The 21,316-nt window shown below is 44.2% G+C and overlaps 1 protein-coding gene across 1 annotated transcript; it reads right to left on the reverse strand.

Annotated features, from left to right (window-relative positions):
• Positions 1-2,892: 2,892 nt before the first annotated feature.
• Positions 2,893-13,701, reverse strand: LOC122430000 (butyrophilin subfamily 1 member A1-like). Its single transcript, XM_043450761.1, has 7 exons — positions 13,632-13,701; positions 12,659-12,912; positions 10,224-10,388; positions 9,919-9,939; positions 9,803-9,829; positions 5,857-5,883; positions 2,893-4,390 (listed from the first exon to the last, which is right to left on the reverse strand). Exons 2-7 carry the CDS (start codon positions 12,903-12,905, stop codon positions 3,873-3,875), a joined length of 1,005 nt encoding a protein of 334 aa, XP_043306696.1. The 5' UTR covers positions 12,906-12,912; positions 13,632-13,701; the 3' UTR covers positions 2,893-3,872.
• Between the last annotated feature and the right edge of the window lie 7,615 nt (positions 13,702-21,316).

A 21,316-nucleotide genomic window follows, 5' to 3' on the forward strand; every position in this document is an offset into this window, starting at 1 on the left:
TAGATTTACTTTTTCTCATAAAAGATTTACTGAGTAGAGAAAAAAAAAGGTTTGAACGTGTGAAGAGATGAAGACATACATTAATTAAAACATTTCTGTGGCTTTTGGCTAATGTCTGTTTGCATGTACAGGGCACATGGAGGCGAATATATTTTACAACAGAGCCAAATGAACAGAAAACCAGACCCTCTCCACCTTTTTTAGCACCTCTGAAATTCAGGTCTCAGATTCATCATCAAATAATATAATTTTCACATTTTCTAGAGTAGTGTTCTGGTGATAGATTAGCATATTTTCCATTTTCAGAAAAATTCTTATTTGGGGTGTTGCTGAGAAGGCTCATGAACCCTCTGAGCCTTATTTGAGCTAAATTTGTATTTTCATATGTATTTCTTTCTTCTCTACCAGCAGAATTCTTATTCCCAGAGGTTAGAGTCTGGCTGGTCTGTGGATACTGTTTCTAATAGTGGTTTTTGGGACAAAGTGGTCCTATCTGTGGCCTAGAGGCTCCCAAGACAATTTGTTTGCCTCTTGGGACAACGACTAAAGCTTAAAGGACTTCAATATGGCTTTGCTGATGGAATTTAATTATATATGTGTGTGAGACTGTCAAGACTAGCACCATGACGGGCGCCCTGAACTAAGAGTAGGCCTAAGTTTCAGTTTCTCCCGAGGGTAGGGTAATTATCTGCCCTCAACAGGCCACCAGAGACCAGCTAATCAGTACGCGCCCAGTAAACCTCGGAGAAGGTCCCCTGGAAAGTCCCGCGCGCGAAAGTTTGTACCAATAAAATTGCTTTGCAAACATGTAACCAATCCGCTTGCGCCCACTACCCACTGCTTATGTTTGAAATCGAGCACCCTATAAATGTTCGTGGAAACTGGGACTCAGGGCTCTCTGACTTTGCACCACTGCGTTGGTTGCAGCAGGGGCCTTGGCTCGAGTCAGCAATGAATTTCCCTTCCTTTGCGTGTTGCATTGTCATGGAGGTCTTCTCTTTTCCTGCTGGGGGATTCGGACAGCGGGCATAACATATGTATATATGTGTATACACACACACACACACACACATGCATACATACACATATATGGGCTTCCCTGGTGGCTCAGCAGTAAAGGATCTGCCTGTCAATGCAGGAGACATGGTTCAGTCCCTGGGTTGGGAAGATCGATCCCCTGGAGAAGGAAATGGCAACCCATTCCAGTATTCTTGCCTGGGAAATCCTTTGGACAGAGGAGAATGGTGGGCTACAATCCATGGGGTCACAAAGAGTCAGACAGAACTTGGTGACTAAACAACCAACAACAACAACATACACATGTGTGTGTGCCCAGCTGTGTTAGACTCTTTGAAACACTATGGACTATAACCCACCAGTCTCCTCTGTCCAAAGGATTTCCCAGGCAAGAATACTGGAGTGGGTTGCTATTTCCTACTCCAGGGGATCTTCCCAACCCAGGTATTGAACCCTCATCTCTTGCATCTCCTACATTGGCTCTTTACCACTAAGCAACCAGGGGAGCCTATATATATATTTTATACAGGAAAGCCTATCTATCTATCTATCTATATTTTTTTCTTTCCCCAAGCAGGGATCTAACCTGGGCCCACATCAGTGAAAGCATGAGTCCCAATCACTGGATCACCAGGAAATTCTTGGAATTTAATAATATTACAAAAGTTTGAATTTAGGCTCTCTGGTAGAGATAGCTGGATGCTTATGCAAGTTCTATTTTCTGCCTTTTTTTTTTTTTTTTTTTTTAACTTACAAAGAGTTAGCATTCTTTCTGCAGTAAGGTATGATGTCTTAGATGACACATTCAAGGAAGATCACAGAGTCCGGCTTAAAAAGCCTATGTACCTTGCGTCCTGATAGATCACTAGAGGCACATATTCAGGCAATATTTCTGGATCATACTGTGTGGGTTTGAGCAGATACAACAAGACAGCTTTTGCCAAATTTTCTCAGATGGTTCTAGTAGGACTGGTGGTGACCCTTCTTGCTTTCTCATTTGCAATGAGGCAAAAGTTCCCTGCTTCTTAGTATTCAAACCCAGTTTGGGGAAGTAGTACAATGAGTCCATTCTTATAGATAAGAGAGTCCAAGGGATTTAACAATCTGCCCTCCAAGTCATCAGGCTGGGAAAACAGACAGTTAACAGGAAGTAGTGTGTCTCTCAAGGTCGTAAAACAACTGCAAAGGGGCATATCAACCACTTTCTCAGAGTGCTTCCTGCTTCCTGACTCACTGGGAAATTTCATTTTTAAAATTCATCATCTATCAAAAAGCTTTGCTGCTGGAAATATATCAGTAAGAATGAAATAGTCCCCTCTTGTCTGGAGGATCCAAACTACTCTAACATTGAGAAGCAGCCTTGCGTTTCAGCATAGATGCTGAACTTCAGAGAAGGGGTTTCTAGGCACAACATTTTGTCCTCTTAACTTTACAGTTTCCAGAGAAATAGGCTCCAGATCTACTTCTTATCCAGACCTTTACATAAAGTCCTGAGAGAGAAATATATATGAAATGGAACAAGAAAGAATTCATTGATTTAACACACTTTTATTGAGAATACTTTTATTGATTTACATACAAAGATATTTATAGTAGCTTTATTTCTAATAGGAAAGAAACAAAACCATCTTGATTGCAAATAATTATAGATTAGTATTTAAGATTGTGTTAGTTACTCAGTCATGTCTGACTCTTTGTGACCCCATGGACTGTAGCCCACCAGGCTCCTCTGTTCATGGGGATTCTCCAGGCGAGAATACTGGCTGCTAAGTTGCTTCAGTTGTGTCCGACTCGTGCGACCCCATAGACGGCAGCCCATCAGGCTCCTCTGTCCCTGGGATTCTCCAGGCAAGAATACTGGAGTGGGTTGCCATTTCTTTCTCCAAAGAATACTGGAGTGGTTTGCTATTCCGTTCTCCAAGGGATCTTCCCAACCCAGAAACTGAACCCAGGTCTCCTGCATTGCAGGCAGATGCTTTACCGCCTGAGCCACCAAGACTTGGTATTAAGTAAAAGAAGCATGTCATGGGACAATTATATAACAAAGCCCAATTTTCATTAGAAAAACTCTGTGTGTGTGTGTGTGTGTGTATTTGCATAAAGCATAGAAAAAAATTAATATGCACTTAACTACAGTCTAAAGGTAGGAAGATAATTAGGGAAAGGAGCAGTAAACAAATTCACAAACTAGAAAAGTAAATCTTGGATCTGGGGTGAAAAGCGTCATTGAAAGGGTCATTACAATTGCTTTATAAGGAATGATTGGGCTCTTAGAGGCACTATGATTGGCATTAGATGTAAAAATGTTGAAGGTGCCATCAAGTCCCAGACCAACAGAGTGATCTGGAGAAGTGACTTTTCTCTGTGAACTTTATTTAGTCTCTCCCCAGGATGCATGTGGGTCAAAATGAAATAAAGTCTTTGTATGAAAAGAGGGTGAAAACAGCCAAGCGCCATCCAGATTCAGCTTCCAGCTGTTCTGTGATGCAGACGTTAAAGATAAGGAGCTCAAGACCAGAGATCACACTCCACCCAGGTAGTCTTTCCATCAGTATCTTGTCTCTGGTTTCTCTAGGGGTTCCTTTTTCAGTTTCCAGCTGGGATGGCAACACCAGCCTCTCTTGACAACATTCTATGGTGTTGCATTATCCTTTTTGGCCTCTGAACCACTCAACTATGGAGAATTATAAACTGTCTCCAGTCTTTATCTGCAGAAAAGGCCAGGGGGGCTCAGCCTTCCCTGCTGGCTCAGCTGGAGCCTTGGGGGTATTGTCCCCAGAAATGTGACTTCTCAGTCCCAATGATGAGTTCATCCTTGTATGTTCAACTGAGAGAAAGGATGGGGACAGATGGGTTCAATGGCAGATTGTCAGAGGGGTTGGGTGGTAGAACCAGAGGCAGAAGAAAGGCCGAAGAGGCCCAGAGAAGGAGGCCTGGGGGAAAGTGTAGATGTGGGACCCATCAGCCACACTATAGAAGGAGACATGCCCAGCTTCATAGTCCAAGAAGACCCCCACCCGGCTGGGGGGCTCACTCAGGGGGAGGGCAGTCCGAGGGGAGGTGAGGGCCTGGTACTTATTAGCATAGAGTTCCACAGCCCAGAATCCATTCTGAGGTGATTCTGTGATCCCCCAAGCCCTATCCACGTTTTCCTCACAAACCCCCAGCTCCCAGTAAGTCCTGTCGCCCACTTCTACCTCCCAGTAATGTCTCCCCGAAGAGAAGGACCTATGGCCCAGCACACAAGGGTCAAAAGAAAACCTCTCAGGTTTTTCAGGAAGATTCTGCCACAAGTTTCTCCGCTTCACACTTTGGTTATCTTCAGACAGAAAGAGTTCAAAGAAGGCAGTATTTGGATCCAGAGTCACATGAGCTGTGGAAAGAGTGAGAGAGAACAGATGTCCTGTCAACTCCCGTATCCCAGGGCCCTCAGTGACTGGGAAGTGGGGAGAAAAGAAGCCATTCCTAACCCATGAAGTTGCCTTCCTTCCTCCACAAAAGAGCTGGAGTGATAAGCATCTCCCCCAGATGTCCTCAAGATCATACTTGAAAGAGCTATTAGGAGAGTTCAGAGACTTACAAGGAGGAGATAATCCAGAGGTTCCAGGTCCCTGGGAGCAGGGGTGGCTAATCACAACCCCCCACCCCATCCTCTCATCCCTCACAGCATTTTGTACAATACCCTCTCATGTCACTGCACTATTATTGTTTATTTCATATTTCTCTCCTCTACCAGACCAGGACCCCAAAAAATAAAGACTATGTTTGTTCATCTTTGTATTCCTACTGTCTAGCATTGTCAGACTCTGCCTCACAGTTGGTGCTTAACAATATTTCCAGAATAAAGGGCTAGGGAAGGTTCTTGGACAGCCTCTAGCCACCTCTCTCTGCCAACCTGAAGCCCCAGGACATTTCATGGATTATCTGGCCAGAGATTTTTGGCCAACTGTGTAAAACATCTGATCAAATGAATTTTTAATAGACTGTTCCTGAATCTCACAGGTTAGAAGAGTTGTATGGGAGAAATTTTTATGGGTCCATCAAACATTGGCTCCTTTTCCTCCTAGGTGCATAGCAAGATGACATTTTCCAGTCCCTCTTGGGTATCCAGCAGAAGAGTTGGCTGCTTCCAGGCCTCACCAATAAGAAAACCTTTACACAATACTTGCATTCCTTTTTCTGCCATTTGCTGGCTTAGTGTAGAGTAGAGTGAGGCCCTAGGTCAAAATCTAGCAAAGCTCCCACATCCCCATCTGCTCTGTCCTGAACACTGAAGAGACGGAGTAATATGCTATTGTTGTGTTTACATAATGAGATGCTCTGAGGGGAGAGAAGCTAGGTGGACAGAGTGGCCACATCTCCTCTAAGATGCACAGAACCCACTAGAAACGGAATGTCATCTGAATGTAATCTTTCTAGTTGTACCCTAAGGCCCATGATGCTGAAGATATTGAGTGATAGTTGCTCAGTCATGCCTGACTCTTTGCAACCCCATGGACTGTAGCCTGCCTGGGTCCTCTGTCTCTAGAATTCTCCAGGCAAGATTACTGGAATGGGTTGCCATGAGTAGTAGAGAAACTCAAGAGAGAAAGTAGATGAGGAGCCCTTTAAGAAGGAAAAATTAAAAAAAATATGGTATAAACTTCTGGAAAGGAAAAAGGTGCAGGTGCTGAAATGAAACTGGGTAATACTTGATCTTGATGTTACTTGGATCTTCCCTAGGTCTCCATTCATTGCCTGCCCAACCACTATTTGGAGCTGGAAGATGGAGAAAGACCACTAAGATCTTCTTTTATGGAGTTCTGGGCCTGATACCGTAAGAATCAGATAGTCACTCACCAGCATAGGACCGAGCTTTTTTCCAGTCTGTAATAGAAAAAAGAGAGGTGAGTTCTCCCTGGGGAGAGCCATACATTTCTTGGCCCTTTCTCTGTGCTGGTTGCCTTTCCTTCCCTCCTTGGCACCCTCATCACTCATCTCCAGAGCTTGTCTGGGCTCCTTCCCTCATGTTCCTAAAAGGGAAAATGTCTAGGAGGAAGGAGGCCAGACAAAATGTATTCTTCTGTTTCCCCTTCTTGTTTCCTAAGCACAGGCTCCAACTCCACTAGGAGCTCTTTACTCATCTCTCTGCATTCCCTATACCAGACGGCTTTGTGCCTCAATAGCTGAAAGGCATCAGCTTATGCAAACACGCGAAGGCTGCCATCGCAGGGGACATGGTCCTGGATACAGGACAGAACTCTGAGGGATTCACTCCTTTCTTCACTGTGATCATGCGTTAGTCATTCCCACAGCCAGGCACCTGACCCCATCTCCTGCATCTTTTCCATGACCTCCATACACTGTCCTGCATGGAGTAAGGATGGCTAGCTGCCTGGATATCTATCTCTTACTTAGCTAGTCTCTGCAGGAAACATGTCTTTTTCATAGTTAATATGTCACTTCTTGCTGTGATTAGGGAGTCCCATACACTTATTATTTATTTATTTTTGTACCCTCACCTGGGGAGCTGCCCGTGTGCTCTGGGCTCTGTATCCACTATTAGCTCACAGCTCTTGCCTTGATCCCAACATGTTATTAGCCACAACTCATTAGCCATGAAACCCAAAGCCAGTTTAATTAACTATTCAATGTCTCCATTTCTACATCTGTAGGATGGAGATCAGACTAACACCTGCTAGTTAACTTATCTGGGGGAGGACCCAGACTAATACCTGCAAAAATACTGAATCACCATGCTGAACACCTGAAACTAACACAATATTGTAAATATATTATACTCCAATTAATAAAATTTTCTAATCTAAAAAAGGCATTTTAAATTACAAAAGGTCACCAAAAAAAAGAAAAAGAAAGAAAGAAAAAGATACAGAGGAGAAGTAAGAATAGCTTATATTTCTAGCCCTGACCTCCTGTATGGACTACACACTTGATTATCCAACTGCCTACTCTGCATCTTCACTTGCATCACTAACACCCTGTTTAACATTTTGATTCTGTGCTACCCCCTCCCCTTGCCCCTTGGTTTTCTTTTGGCTTCCCTGTTGCAGAAAAATGGCAATTCCATTTTTACAGTTTCTTAGGCCTAAAAACCGTGGAGTCATCCTTGATCCACTCCTTTACTTTTGCACTACACTATCAACAAGGGTATTTTTACTCTGTTTTAAAAAATAAATCCAGCACTGAGGCCCCTCTCACCACTTCCAGCACTCCCCCTTGGTAAAAACCATCCTCATTTCTCCCCTTGATGTCTGAAGTAGCTCCCAGCTGGTCCAGTCATGTCCAACTCTCTGCAATCCTATGGACCGTAGCCCGACAGGCATCTCTGTCCATGGGATTCTCCAGGCAAAAATACTGGTGTGGGTTGACATTTCCTCCTCCAGGGATCTTCCCGACCCAGGGATTGAACCTGTGTCTCTTATATCTCCTGTATTGGCAGGTGTGTTCTTTACCTCTAGCGCCACCAAGTCAATCTCAGTGTAGTATCTAAAGTAACTTCTCAAAACATAAGTCAGGTTCAGTTCCCCTTCTGCTCAAAACCCACCGGCGGCTCCTTTCTCAGAAGCAAAGCCAAAGCCAGCATGGATGACTTTCAAGGCTGTGTGATCTGGCCCTCCAAACCCCTCTGATTCTACCCGTTCCGATTCTCCTGATCACTCCCTGCCTTCTAACAACACCAGCTCCTTTGCTACTCTTCAAACGAACTAGTGTGTTTCTGACTCTGGGCTTTGGCACCATGGTTCTCTCTACTTAGAATGCTTTTCCCTCAGCTATTCCTGTGGCTTGTTCCTCTACTTCACTATCACTCTATTGTATTATAATTTTTTAAATTGAAGTATAGTTGATGTACAATATTTTGTTACAGGTGTACAATTCACCACCCTATTTTAAACTTCACCTTCCAATGCAATATTCTGTTATCTCCTGAGTGCTTATTATCATGTGCCAAACTATGTATTATACTATTTCATTTTTTTTCTATCTTCTTCCACTAGAAGGTAGATTCTTTGTGAAAGGGATATTTCGGTTGTGTTCATTTCTGTGCCTAGGGCACTTAGAAGAGTAACTTAGTTACTAGTTAGTTACTAGTAACATAGATAACAGTTGTGGATCTTTGTTGAGCTGATGAATGAATGAATGAAATGAATAGAGAATCCATGAGGGAAGCAGGAGAGTGAGTGATCCAGGACAAGAATGAAGAAATAGCCTCAGAAAGGGAAAAAGATGCCTGCTCTGTTGAAGTCAGAGCTTACAGATCAGAAAGTGCAGGTGCAGGTGGCAGGGCAGGAAGTTTGCCCCCCTCCCTTCTCTTTTTTCTCTGAGGTGGGGGGTTGCATCACCTTTGGAGGTGTGGGAAAAGGATGTGGTGATGAAGGATCAAAGCTAATGTTCACTGAACTTAGCTACATGCTACGACTGTACTGGGTGTCCTCCACACCTCTATCTCATTTCCTAACATCTGCTCAAAGTAGTAGTTGTAACTAAATCAACTTCTAGGTGGGAAAAGTAGAACTTCAAAGAGGTTAAGGAGCCTGTCCCAGTTTGTCTGAATGAGTAGAACAAACAGGGTCAGCAGATGTGATGAACAGACAGAGGAAATGGGCACAGAAGTGGGAAAACGAATGATACATGTGTGGCACCTCTGGTGGTGTGGTCAGTCCAGTGTGGGGCGGCACGTGTCAGGGAGTGTCCAGGGATGGAACAGAAATTGGACTGGACCATTAAGGGTGACTGCATTGCGGGGATAAAAATTGCAGATTGGACTTTACCTTTTAATGTAGTGTTTCTTCAATTGAGTTATGTAAAAACCTCAGTTAGACACAAATTAATTTCCTCTGAAAATAAATCTTCAAAGTCCTGAGGGAGCCAATTAAAAAATGTAGCAATGAAAGTTAAAATCTGTCTTTACATGGTTCCTTTGTCACTAATGCAGTTATGAACACAGCAGTTAGCTTGGAAACTAGAACCATTCACACAATAATTGATTATCAGGAAAAAAAAAGATATTAAGCAGGTGATGTAGAATCTGCTTAGGTTGTGTTAGTTTTGACAAAAATTGACATCAAGACAATTTTTCTTAGAAATTTGAAAATCCTTTTAGAATTTACAAATATCCACCCCAGTAAGATGGTAGAAGGCAATGGGAAACCACAGATGGTTTGGGGCTTCAGAAGAATGTAATCAGATTTATATTTAGCAAGTTTACTTTGAAACTCTAAACTATGGAAAACTTTTCACAGGCAAGGTCTTGTTTATGCTGATTGTTTTTTGAGATTTTTTTGTCTGTTTCTTAATATTTATTTAAACTAAAAGTCTTAAAAGGGAAAAGGGCAGCAGTAGCTCTTGAGGGAACAGAAGCAGCTTGCTGTTGAGAGAAGTGTCTTGATAACCTACTCCCAGGGATCTGTGACAAAAGAAGAAAGAAAGATTGGGGGAGGTATTCTATGCCTGAGAAGGGGTCCTAGGCTAAGCAGTAAAAGGGTTTGCCCTGAGGGAAGGAGAGAAAGGAGCCCCCTTGGGTGGGTGGTGGTAGCATTGGATGGTGCGGGGAGGGGAGGAGGAAGGGCAGGTTGACAACAAAGGGAATGGAGTTCAGTGTTGGTCATAGGTTTGAAAAATCTTTGGGGCATCCATGACATATCAACAGAGCTATTGGGGTTATATGGCTTAAGTCCAGATGGTGCAAGAATGAGCAAGTCCTCAGAGGAAAGAATCAGGAGAAAGGCACTTATTAAATGAAGCAGATAAAGCCTTAGATGAAAAACAAAAATTCCGATTTACTCACCATCCACTTTCTGGGCTTTTCTCCAGCCTGAAGTAGAACAAAGAAACTTCATGAGATCAATGACACGTGAGAGGGTCTCAAATCGTACACACAGGAGGAGGAAGTACGGAACTTACGGAGCTCTCTTTGGAGTTGTTCTACAAAAGGACAAGAAATGAATCAGTACCATTCACAGGCCAGGTTTACACCCTTTCCTGCATCATATGTGCAGTGAGTCCGGAGAGCTGTCCCCAAACTAGAAAAGCCAGGGCACAGTCAGGGTCCCAGGATCGGGGAAGTAAAGAGGTGGGGGTGCTGGTATTGAGGGAGGAAAGACTGAATATAAAAACCTCAACTTCTGGTCCTCTTCTTTCCCCTCTGTCCAATCCCTTTTCCATAGTCTTCTTTGGACCTCACTGCCTCGGTCTTCTGATTCCTTTACCTTTGGTCCAGCATTCTCGATCTTTCTCTCGGCGAAGTTTCCAGATGAAACCAAGAGCAGTCAGCAGGAGAAGTCCCAGAAGAAGCAGGAGTGAGGTCTGAGCTGTTGCCCAAGGAAAGTCCTTCAGGAAGACAGTGCCTGAGCCGGAAGTGCTGGACATTATTCCTGCAGTGAAAAGCGGGAAAAGGCCAAGGCCTGGGGGTGCTGGGGCGCACACTTGCCGCAGGACTCCCTGAGGTGCCTGGGCCAGACCAGTAGCAGAGAGGCCTGGCTGGGAGAATGAATGACTCCAGCTCTGCCCCATTCTCTCCCACAGGAGGGCTGGGAAACCAAGATACTTTGAGAGTCATCATGGAAAAACAACAACAAATAATTATAAAGGCTGTGTGTGTGTGTGTGTGTGTTAGTTGCTCATGTCTGTGTCTTTGCAACTCCATGGACTGTAGCTTGCCAGGCTCCTCTAACCATGGAATTCTCCAGGTAAGGATACTGGAGTCGGTAAGCCTTTCCCTTCTCCAGGGGATCTTCCCAACCCAGGGATCGAACCCAGTTCTCCTGCATTGCAGGCAGATTCTTTAAGTGTTAAATCAAGGAGGTCCAAATCACTCCTGAAATATGGAACTGAAACTGGGGTCTGGAGGAAGGGATGGAAATTGTCCCCTTTTCCTCAAATTGTGAGAAGAGATGCCTTCCACTGAAAATCACCCTGAACGTGGGAGGAATGTGGGAGCCCCTGATTTTACTTGCATTTGTTAAGAGAAGTATATTTTTGGTAGGGAAGTGGATGATGCTGGGAATTAGAAGCCCTGAGTACTAGTCCCACCTCCACTGCAGACTCTATATGTGATTTCAGCCAAGCCACCCTGTGTCCCTCTGCCTCTGCTATAAAATAGAGAGTTCAATAATATTACCTGTGCTACCAGTACCACCAGATCAACAAGCAAGCTTCGAGAAGAGAACTTAGCTATCTATATGAACTTTTATGCATGTGTTTCTTTTAAATCTCCCTTAGCACCCAGGCCATGCTATTCATTTAATTGCTGTCTAGTGGCTAAGTCACATCTGGCTCTTTTGAGACTCCATGGACTGTAGTCCACCAGCCTCTTCTGTCCATGGGATTCCCTAGGCAACAGTACTGGAGTGGGTTTCTGTTTCCTTCTCCAGGGGATCTTCCCCATCCTTGGATGGAATCTGTGTCATCTGTATTGGCAGGTAGGTTCTTCACCACTGAGCCACCAGGAAGCCCAATAAATACCATTGAGTCAAAAAAAAAAAATTAGAATGTAAACCTTTTATTTCTCCATCAACAAAAGGATTCCATGTAACTAAAGAGCCTTTCTAAAGAGGTTTTGCAAATTCAATGACACATTTTATGTGCAGGAAAATTTAAATTAATAAAATAAAAGCTACCCATACAAGCCAGAACAGTCATAACTGGACATAAATATAGTAGCCTAAGGCCAATGCCATAAGCAAATTTCCTCCCAGTATCTGATGAATGTCATTGTTGTGAGTATTAAAGAAACAGTGAACAACCAGTTGTTGTTAACCTTCCTAATACAGTAGAGTTTTTATTAACAAAATAGGTTCTGGAAATTTTTCCTGAGACTAAAACATCATGGTTTTTTGTTTGATTACTCATTACGTCTCACAGAAACTTACTTCCTCATTTGTGTATATTTGTCCTTTCTCCATAAAATTTAACCCTAGATTGTGTACTGTTTGTTTTGTATCATTTCCTAGCTATTTTGTACTGGTAATGGCTTTACAATTAATACACTGTATGTCCTAATAAAGGATAATTTTTTAAAAGGTAAATATAAAAAAGACTGTGCAAATAATTTATTTAACTTATTATTTAATAAGAGAACCAGTAAAAATGTTAAAAGTGGTTTAAATGAGGATTTGATTTGCAAAATCTTATATTCTCTATCAGAGAAAAGTCATTTGCATCACTAAGGACAGGAACAATTTGTATTACTCTCAGTGTTCTGTAAATTAACATCTGTCTCTACAAAGTTGTAAATGATCTAGAAAAATAAGCAATGGCTTAGTCCTATGGAATCAGAGATCCCTAATGTGAGAACTACCAGACAGGGTTAGTATTTCACCACAGAAGAGACACCCAGTCATCTTTTTTAACCACTGAAAATCTTTCAGTGGTTATTTTCCTGGCCATTCTTTCTTTTCCCTAGTGTTGAGCACAAAGCAGTCAGGGATGGTTTACACAGAGGCAGCAAATATTTGTTAAACAAATCATTTCCTAAAAAATACTGCAAAGTAGTGCTTTTAAAAAAACCAAGAACGAAAAAAAAAAAAAAAAAAAGAGCAAGAGGACTTCCAGAAATGATCCAGACCATTTGAAAAGAGGCTAAAAGGAAGAGAGAGAACTACACACGTGTATCACCCTCTGTCCCTTTAAAGACCATCCTCACCTGCATCCCTCCGCCCAGCGGCTGTGGCCTCACAGAAGTCCCATCCCTGGGCAAACGGTGAGTACTCAGGGACTCTGACTTGGCATCTCCCAGCGGGAGAGCTACAGGCCTGCCCTCCATGGTGCAGATGAGTCCCATCCTTGTCTGAGCTCATGACCCGAGGGGACTGCTTCTGCTGCTGCTGGATGTCCATGGGCTCCCGTCTCACTTGCGGGGAGAGGGAACCAGGAAGTTCACTGTTCTTCATACCTCGGCTGCAAAGTCAGTCATCCCAGGGTTACCCCCTGCCAAATGAGCTGCTTTCCAACCAGTAAGAGTGAGAAGAGGAAGAGACAGGTAGGAATGAAGGAAGGACGCTGGACCAACCTGAAGATGGGTCACACCTCTCCCTCAGGAGTCTGGGAGAACAGATACATCTGAGTCCCTGCTTAATTTTTGTCCATAACTCTTACAATGTTTTCATCTCTATATATTGGTAGGATCACTAGGTAAAATACCTTGTATTACAGTTTGCTAAATCAGGGAACTTTAAACATAGGAGACTCTCAGTAACCATTTTGCAGAATGAATGAATATAGTTTTCTGTCTGGAGGTTTAGTGGGAGAAACAGAGAATCCAAGCAAGGCAGCAGGCAGAGGGGAGCTGGACTGGGAGGCAAGGAAGCTGGTTTGAGTTTCTAAGCAGAGAGCACTGTCTGTTTGCTGTGGGCCAGACCTGTGCTGAGCACAGAGGCAGGAGCAGAGGAGTAGAGAGAGGAGTCGGAGGGCCTGGGCCTTCCAGAAGCCTGCGGCTCACACCTGCTGGCCGTCTCCCCACCGCCAATTCTCATGCACTCACATTTCTCTGCTCCTCGGGGTGACTCAGTCTTTGAACCACTTTGCGATTCAGACACTAGGCTGGACCTGGGCTCCAGGGATTGTCCGCTGCCTGGTCTCTCAGGCGGGAGCACAGGCAGAGGCTGGGGAGCACTCACGGGCCGGATCTGCCCTTGGCAGGGCACCCTGAGAACTCCAGGTAGACGTGTCTGGTCACGGTGCCCCTGCCCCGATGGTGACACTGTCTATGACGGGGATGAACTCTGGACTGTGAATCCCTTTCCTCTACATTTATGATGTAAGATATCGATGTTTTCAGGGAGAGAAGCGAAGTCTAGAGATCAGCCTGCACACACCTCAGTTGGTCAGTTTCGCCACAGCACTGCCTACTGGGAGCGCATATCACCTGCCATGAGGCCTTTGAGCTCAGCTGCCTTGTTGGCCATATTTCATGGGTCACTGGAGAGAGGGCAGTGACATGGCTGGGGACCTAGGAATGAAGAACAAGCTGGAGGCAAATAATTGTATGTTAAAACAGAACCAAAAAGAAAGCTCAATGCAGGATGTATCTGATACACATTTTTCACTTCTTTAGTCCTATAGGGATTTGCAGGATGGTGAGAGGACAACAGGGACAGGAGCTAGTGCTAGGAAGAAAGGTCAGGTAGGGGTGGAGTCAGAGAATGTGCGATTTTCTTATTATCAGGAGACAACTTTCATGGCGGGCAGGCAAAGTGGGTAAAACTACAAAAATGATGCTCCAGAGCAGTTAGAAGCTGAGAAAGACACAGATCAAATGAGTCACCAAGTATTAATACCCTCAGTAAATTTCAGTGGGATAAACGTTCTGCAAAAGTCCCTTCCAAATCTGAGCCTCTCTCTGGCTGAGGCAGCTTTTTAAGGCCTACAAACCCAGATGATACCCAGATGTGGGTAGTAAATGTGTTCTTGACCTAGAGGCACAGCATTTTGGTTAAAAGCGCAAGTATTTCTAGGGTTATGCCATTTGGATTCATGTTTGAATCCACTTGTTTTGCTGGCTGTGTGACCCTGGGTGTGTTATTTACTCCTCCAAGCTTCCTCTACAAAACATGTTGAACTGTAGTGATGGCTTTGCAGGAAGGCTGTGAAGATGGAACCCGGGTGTGTGTGTGAAGCCTTGGTTCAGTGCCTGGCACAGAACACTCGGTAAATATTAGCTATGGCTCTATTAGCTCTCACACCAATCAACTCAATACTGCGGTTGTTGATTAACATTCAGCTATCCCTCTAGATGGCAAATCCTTGAAAAGAGTTGTCTGGGCGGTTAATCTTTGTTTGAACTTCTCTCACCCTCCCCCAACCCCAATCTACCCCTTACTTTTTCCCATCCGCTGACCCCTGAGGGCAGATTCAGCAGTCTTTGCAGTCTGGTTTCTGGAGGGGACCTGCCCAGAGGGGACGACAGCAAAATCCAAAGGGGATAACTGAGACTCCAGGGTCTCAGTCCCAACTGGGCAGCAGGTGACAGTGGCTGCCTCCCTGCTCTAGAGTCACAGATCTGTTGGGACACTACTGGGGCTGCAAATCTCACCTGCTTGGAAAACACTCTCCCTTTTCTCCTTCAGACCCAGTAGTGATGTTCCTGCACTGACCTCAGAGTATGTCACTGTTCCTTGCTGGTGTCCCTTCCCTGACCTTTGCAAACGGTCCCTCCATTAAGCTCTCTGCAATTGCCTTTCTGGACTGTGCCAGGACCGTGACTGGTTTGGGCCTTTGTTGTTATTGTTCAGTCGCTAAGACGTGTCTGACTCTTTGTGATCCCATGGACTGCAGCACACCAGGCTCATTTGTTCGTGTCTTCAAATGTCATCTCACCCATGAAAGTCTTTGATCCTTACAGCGTCTCCCTCCTAAATCTTCTTCCTATGAACCTTCAAAACTTTTTATGTCAGGAGAGAGGTCCTGGCACTCCATTACCCTTATCAATGAAACCATTTAGAGTCTAGGCTTTCTCAGAATTCATGATAGCACAGATCTCACATAGTTCCCCTCCTTTTCTCCCTATCCTTTTGCAGCAGACAGTCCTGGCTAAGAAGCTTTAATGGATGTATCCAAGGTCACAACACAATTGGTTTTCAGATTTTTAGCCTAGTGATCTTTCCCCGGGCCCATGCTACTCCTGTTTTATTCTGGGAATCTGATCTGGAGGACTTCTAGAGGGGAAGAGACCCTGGTCCTAGGTATGTGGAGACAGGAATTGGCAGTGTTGCTTTTGCTTCTGGCTAAAAGATCTCCTACTGAAGGGATCATTACATAAATAGAAAATGAAAGCAGCCCCTGGTGGTACAAAGGGAGGTGACCCCCCAGGCACAGGAAAGAAATGTACTGAAATAGACTGGAGAGGCAGGGCCTGGAGAGGAAAGGAAATGATGGAGAAGGTGGAGGGCAGGGTTGCTGGCTCACTTCTGATGTGACTTCTTGCTGTGGGTAGCACCCTTTACATTCCATCATTAGTCTCCTTTCAAAATGCTTCCGTCTCAAGTCTCTCTCTTCTCCATCCTCTCCTCCTGTCTCTGCTTTGTTGTTCAGTTGCTAAGTCATGTCCGACTCTTTGTGACCCCATGAACAGCAGCATGTCAGGCTCCTCTGTCCTTGCATCAAACCTCAATTTTCTGAAAAAATTGAGGCTGAGAAAAGTTGAATAATGGAGCAAAGTCACTCAGCCAGCGAGCAGCAATGCCAGAGTGAACCCTGCTCTGTCGACCACAAAGCCTGACTTCTGAACCGGTTTAGCTGTGCCGCAGGCCTGCCCTGTTGCAGAGGCCGCACATGCTGACCCTGACCCTGACCTCAGCTCAGACCGACTGATTAGGGGGCCAGTTGGCCTTTGTGCAGGCTGGTGAGTCAGGCAATGAGAGCAGGAAAGGAAGCTCCACCCAGCTGAGAAGTGTCACACAAATGCATAGTTCCTTGGCTCAAGCCCAGTGGGTCTTTTTCTTGCCCAGATAGAGTTTATTAAAGAATAACATGAAAGGAATTTTTTTGTACTCCAAGAGAAGTGAAAGGCAAAGGAGAAAAGGAAAGATTTGAATTTGAATGCAGAGTTCCAAAGAATAGCAAGGAGAGATAAGAAAGCCTTCCTCAGCGATCAATGCAAAGAAACAGAGGCAAACAATAGAATAAGACTAGAGATCTCTTCAGGAAAATTAGAGATACCAAGGGAACATTTCATGCAAAGATGGGCTCAATAAAGGACAGAACTGGTATGGACCTAACAGAAGCAGAAGATATTAAGAAGAGGTGGCAAGAATACACAGAAGAACTATACAAAAAAGATCTTCACAACCCAGATAATCATGATGGTGTGATTGCTCACCTGAAATAGATATCCTGAAGTGTGAAGTCAAGTGGGCCTCAGAAGCATCACTATGAAAAAAGCTAGTGGAGGTGATGGAATTACAGTTGAGCCATTTCAAATTCTAACAGATGATGCTGTTAAAGTGCTGCACTCAATATGCCAGCAAATTTGGAAAACTCAGCAGTGGCCACAGGGCTGGAAAATGTCAGTCTTCATTTTAATTCCAAAGAAAGGCAATGCTAAAGAATATTCAAACTACTGCACAATTGTACTCATCTCACACAAAGTAATGCTCAAAATTCTCCAACCCAGGCTTCAACAGTATGTGAACCATGAACTTCCAGATGTTCAAGCTGGTTTTAGAAAAGGCAGAGGAACCAGAGATCAAATTGCCAACATCCACTGGATCATTGAAAAAGAGAGAGTGTTCCAGAAAAACATCTATTTCTGCTTTATTGACTATGCCAAAGCCTTTGACTGTGTGGATCACAACAAACTCTGGAAGATTCTTAAAGAGATGGGAATACCAGACCACCTGACCTGTCTCTTGAGAAATCTGTTTGCAGGTCAAGAAGCAACAGTTAGAACTGGACATGGAGCAACAGACTGGCTCCAAATTGGGAAAGAAGTACATCAAGGCTGTATATTGTCACCCTGCTTATTTAACTTATATGCAGAGTACATCATGTGAAATGCCAGGCTGGATGAAGCACAAGCTGGAATTAAGATTGCCAGGAGAAATATCAATAACCTCAGGTATGCAGATGACACCACACTTATGGTAGAAAGCAAAAAAGAACTTAAGAGTCTCTTGATGAAAGTGAAAGAGAGTGAAAAAGTTGGTTTAAAACTGAACATTCAGAAAACTAAGATCATGGCATCTGGTCCCATCACTTCATGGCAAATAGATGGGGAAACAATGAAAACAGTGAAAGACTTTTATTTTGGGGGGCTCCAAAATCACTGTAGATGGTGACTGTAGCCATGAAATTAAAAGACGCTTGCTGCTTGGAAGAAAAGATACGACCAACCTAGACAGCATATTAAGAAGCAGAGTAACTTCTTTGCCAACAAAGGTCCATCTAGTCAAAGCTTTGGTTTTTTCCAGTAGTCATGTATGGATGTGAGAGTTGGACTAAAAGAAAGCTGAGCGCTGAAGAATTGATGCTTTTGAGCTGATGTGTTGGAGAAGACTCTTGAGAGTCTGTTGGACAGCAAGGAGATCCAACCAGTCCATCCTAAAGGAAATCAGTCCTGGGTGTTCATTGGAAGGACTGATGCTGAAGCTGAAACTCCAATACTTTGGCCACCTGATGTGAAGAATGGACTCATTGGAAAAGACCCTGATGCTCGGAAAGATTGAAGGTGGGAGGAGAAGGGGATGACAGAGAATGAGGTGGTTGGATGGCATCACCGACTCAATGGACATGCGTTTGAGTAAGCTCTGGGAGTTGGTGATGGACAGGGAAGCCTGGTGTGTGGCAGTCCACGGGGTTGCAAAGAGTTGGACATGACTGAGTGACTGAACTGCACTGAACTGAATTGAACATGAAAGGAATAATATGGTTTTCAAGTTCCTTCTCTCCTGGTTTAATCTACACATACCTCCCCCACATAGGGCTTCCCCACTGGCTCAGTGGTAAAGAATCAGCCTTCCAAAGAAGGAGACTCCTATTGAGGGTTGAATTTTCCCCTACGGAGGAAATCCCATGGACAGAGGAACCTGGTGGGCTACATACAGTCCATGGGCTTCCAAAACAATGACAATAACAACAACCTCCCACACGGGTTCTTACTCCTCTCCCCTTTCTCCTTTGCTGCCCCTGTTTCTAGCATCTTTGAAATGTTTCTTCTCTGGAGTTTGTCAGACTTGGGTCACAGGAGCAGAAGAATCTGGCCAAGATGCTAGATCTGGAGAAGTCAGGCAGGGGGATGCCCAGAATTCTCCCTTCCCCACCAGCAGAGCGAGGTTCAGCTGTATATCCAGCAAACATGGTTGCTGAGACAGGAGAATGGAAAAGCTAGGGTGGTGAGGAGGTCTAGAAATAGGGAGGGTGTGGAAGTAGCAGAGGCCAGGCTGGAGAACTGTCCCAGAAGGACCCCAGGAGCCTGGGGAGGATAAAGCCCATCAACAGGAGCCTTCTTGATCCCTGGAAAACCTTAGATCAGGTTTATATCTAAACCTTAGATATAAAACTTTTATATCCTTCCTTCTCAAAGTTTAGGTTGAGAAGCAGATAAGTTCACTCAATAAGCATACCTCGTTCGCATGCCAGGTATTGTATTAGGAGCCAAGGTTGCAATAAATTAAACAGAGGTCCTGCTGGCTGGGAGTCCACAGCCAAGTCATTCAGACAGCAAATAATTACTATTTCTCATGTGCCTGCAGTCATCCTAAGTGGTTTACACACATATGAACTTGTGTGTCCTTACATGAACCCTGGGAGGCAGGCACTATCACCCTCATCACCCCCATCCTCATCATACTCACTTTACAGATGCAGGAAGTAGGCAGAAAGAGATTCAGTGATGTGTTAAAATTAGAGAACCGTGACTCTAGACTTTGAAATTAGGCTGTTTGGCCCCAGGTCTGCTGGGGGCCAAACAGCACAGACCAAGGAGAGCAAGGTGTTGGTGCTCTGATGAGGGAAGTGATGGGAAACCCAGGGAGACTTTCAGGAGGGGGTGGTCTCTGAGGTATGAATTGGAGAAAGAGAGATCCAGTGGCTAATAAGGTTAACGCCCAGGTCAAATTTGAATTTCAGGTAAACAACAAACAATTTTTTGGTTAATATGTCCCAAATATGCATGAAGTAAATTTAAATAGGCGTCCTGGATTTTTATTCACAAAATCTGACAACAGTACCCATCAGTCAGATGTTTGCTTGGATAAAGACTACTTGTCGGGGGTTGAGGATTGGAGGAGATGAGATCGAAGAGCTGACGGGGGCAGGTCACCGAGGGCCTCGGACTCCATGCTTAGCATTTTATACTTTATTTTCACAGAAGGATGTAGAAGGAGAGGGGTTAGAAGGACCAGATTAAATGTATGCTTTATGAGAGTCTCTTAGGATAAAACAGTGAAGGCAACAGGAAGTAGGAAAGCTATCCTACCAGCTGCAGGAGAGATTCCAGTGCCTCGGATGGTGACCAGGGGGCTGAAGAGGAGAGGGCGGGTCCAAGAGGGAGTAAGGAGACTAGGGTTGTTATGGAAAAAAAAATGAGAATCCGGAGTCGCAAAGCACAGCTCGGAGGACACTCGAAACAGTGGAGTACAGTTTATTACGCCAGCGGGTCCAAGGACTATCGGTTCCCAACAAGGACCCCGACGATTCCGAGACTCGGTTCTATACCCCTTCACTACGTGACTGGTTACATGTTAGCAACTTCTTTGATGTATAGGACTTAGTTTTGCAACACGCAGGTGCAGGGAGAACTAACAATTAAGGTTAAAAGGGGAACAATGATTATACCTCAAGAGGGATCTCTTCATTGTTAGTGGAACTGGGGAAGCCTGCTCTTAACTCCAATCTTTTTTTTGGAAATGTTTGCCCTCTGGGGGGAGGGAGGTTTCCAAGGAGACCTAGTCTTTCTTTAACGATGGTTTCCTCGTTCTTAGGCAAAGTTCACATTCAGGCCCAGTTCACATCCTGCCTTAAGATGGCTGACAGGCCTCAAGATGGAGTTCCCCTGCCCTCCCAATAACGGCCCCAACATTTCCCCCTCTTGATGGTCATCTTATGGTTAATGATGGGTGTCAGTCAAGGGTAAGTACTGCATATGGGGACTATGAAATTGTAGCAAGGCTGTTAGCCTAGAGGTTACACATTGAGTTATACATTAGAGAAATACATGGCCCAAAAATTAATGATATAATGATCAACAAAATAATTATAAAAAAATTTTTTACCAATCACCTTTGATCCAAGAAAATACTGATGACCAAAAAGGAAGATTATCAGTAGACATAGATTTCACCTGGTTTTTTATATAGTTAAGAGTGGCTGACACATTGCTGGATAAATCAGGAATATACACACATTATTTAACTTTAATTACGGCACAGGTCCCTCCCTGGGCAGCTGTAAATATCTGATTTTGAATCACTGCCTTTCTCGTTTGTATTTGTTCCTCATTTAGAGCTTAAATTGCCTTTTCATTATCCAGGAGGTCTGTTTTGTGAAGTCAGTTAGAGCCTCTGCTCTAATCATAATGTCTGTTGTCCCTATAGATGGTATGATTCTTAAAGAGATGGGAATACCAGACCACCTGACTTGCCCCCTGAGAAATCTGTTTGCAGGTCAAGAAGCAACAGTTAGAACTGGACATGGAACAACAGACTGGTTTCAAATTGGGAAAGGAGTACATTAAAGCTGTATATTGTCACCCTGCTTATTTAACTTATATGCAGAGTACATCATGTGAAATGCCAGGCGGGATGAAGCACAAGCTGGAATTAAGGTTGCTCGGAGAAATATCAATAACCTTAGATATGCAGATGAC

The sequence above is a fragment of the Cervus canadensis genome, chromosome 28 (assembly GCF_019320065.1).
Source record: "Cervus canadensis isolate Bull #8, Minnesota chromosome 28, ASM1932006v1, whole genome shotgun sequence".
Taxonomy (NCBI): domain Eukaryota; kingdom Metazoa; phylum Chordata; class Mammalia; order Artiodactyla; family Cervidae; genus Cervus; species Cervus canadensis.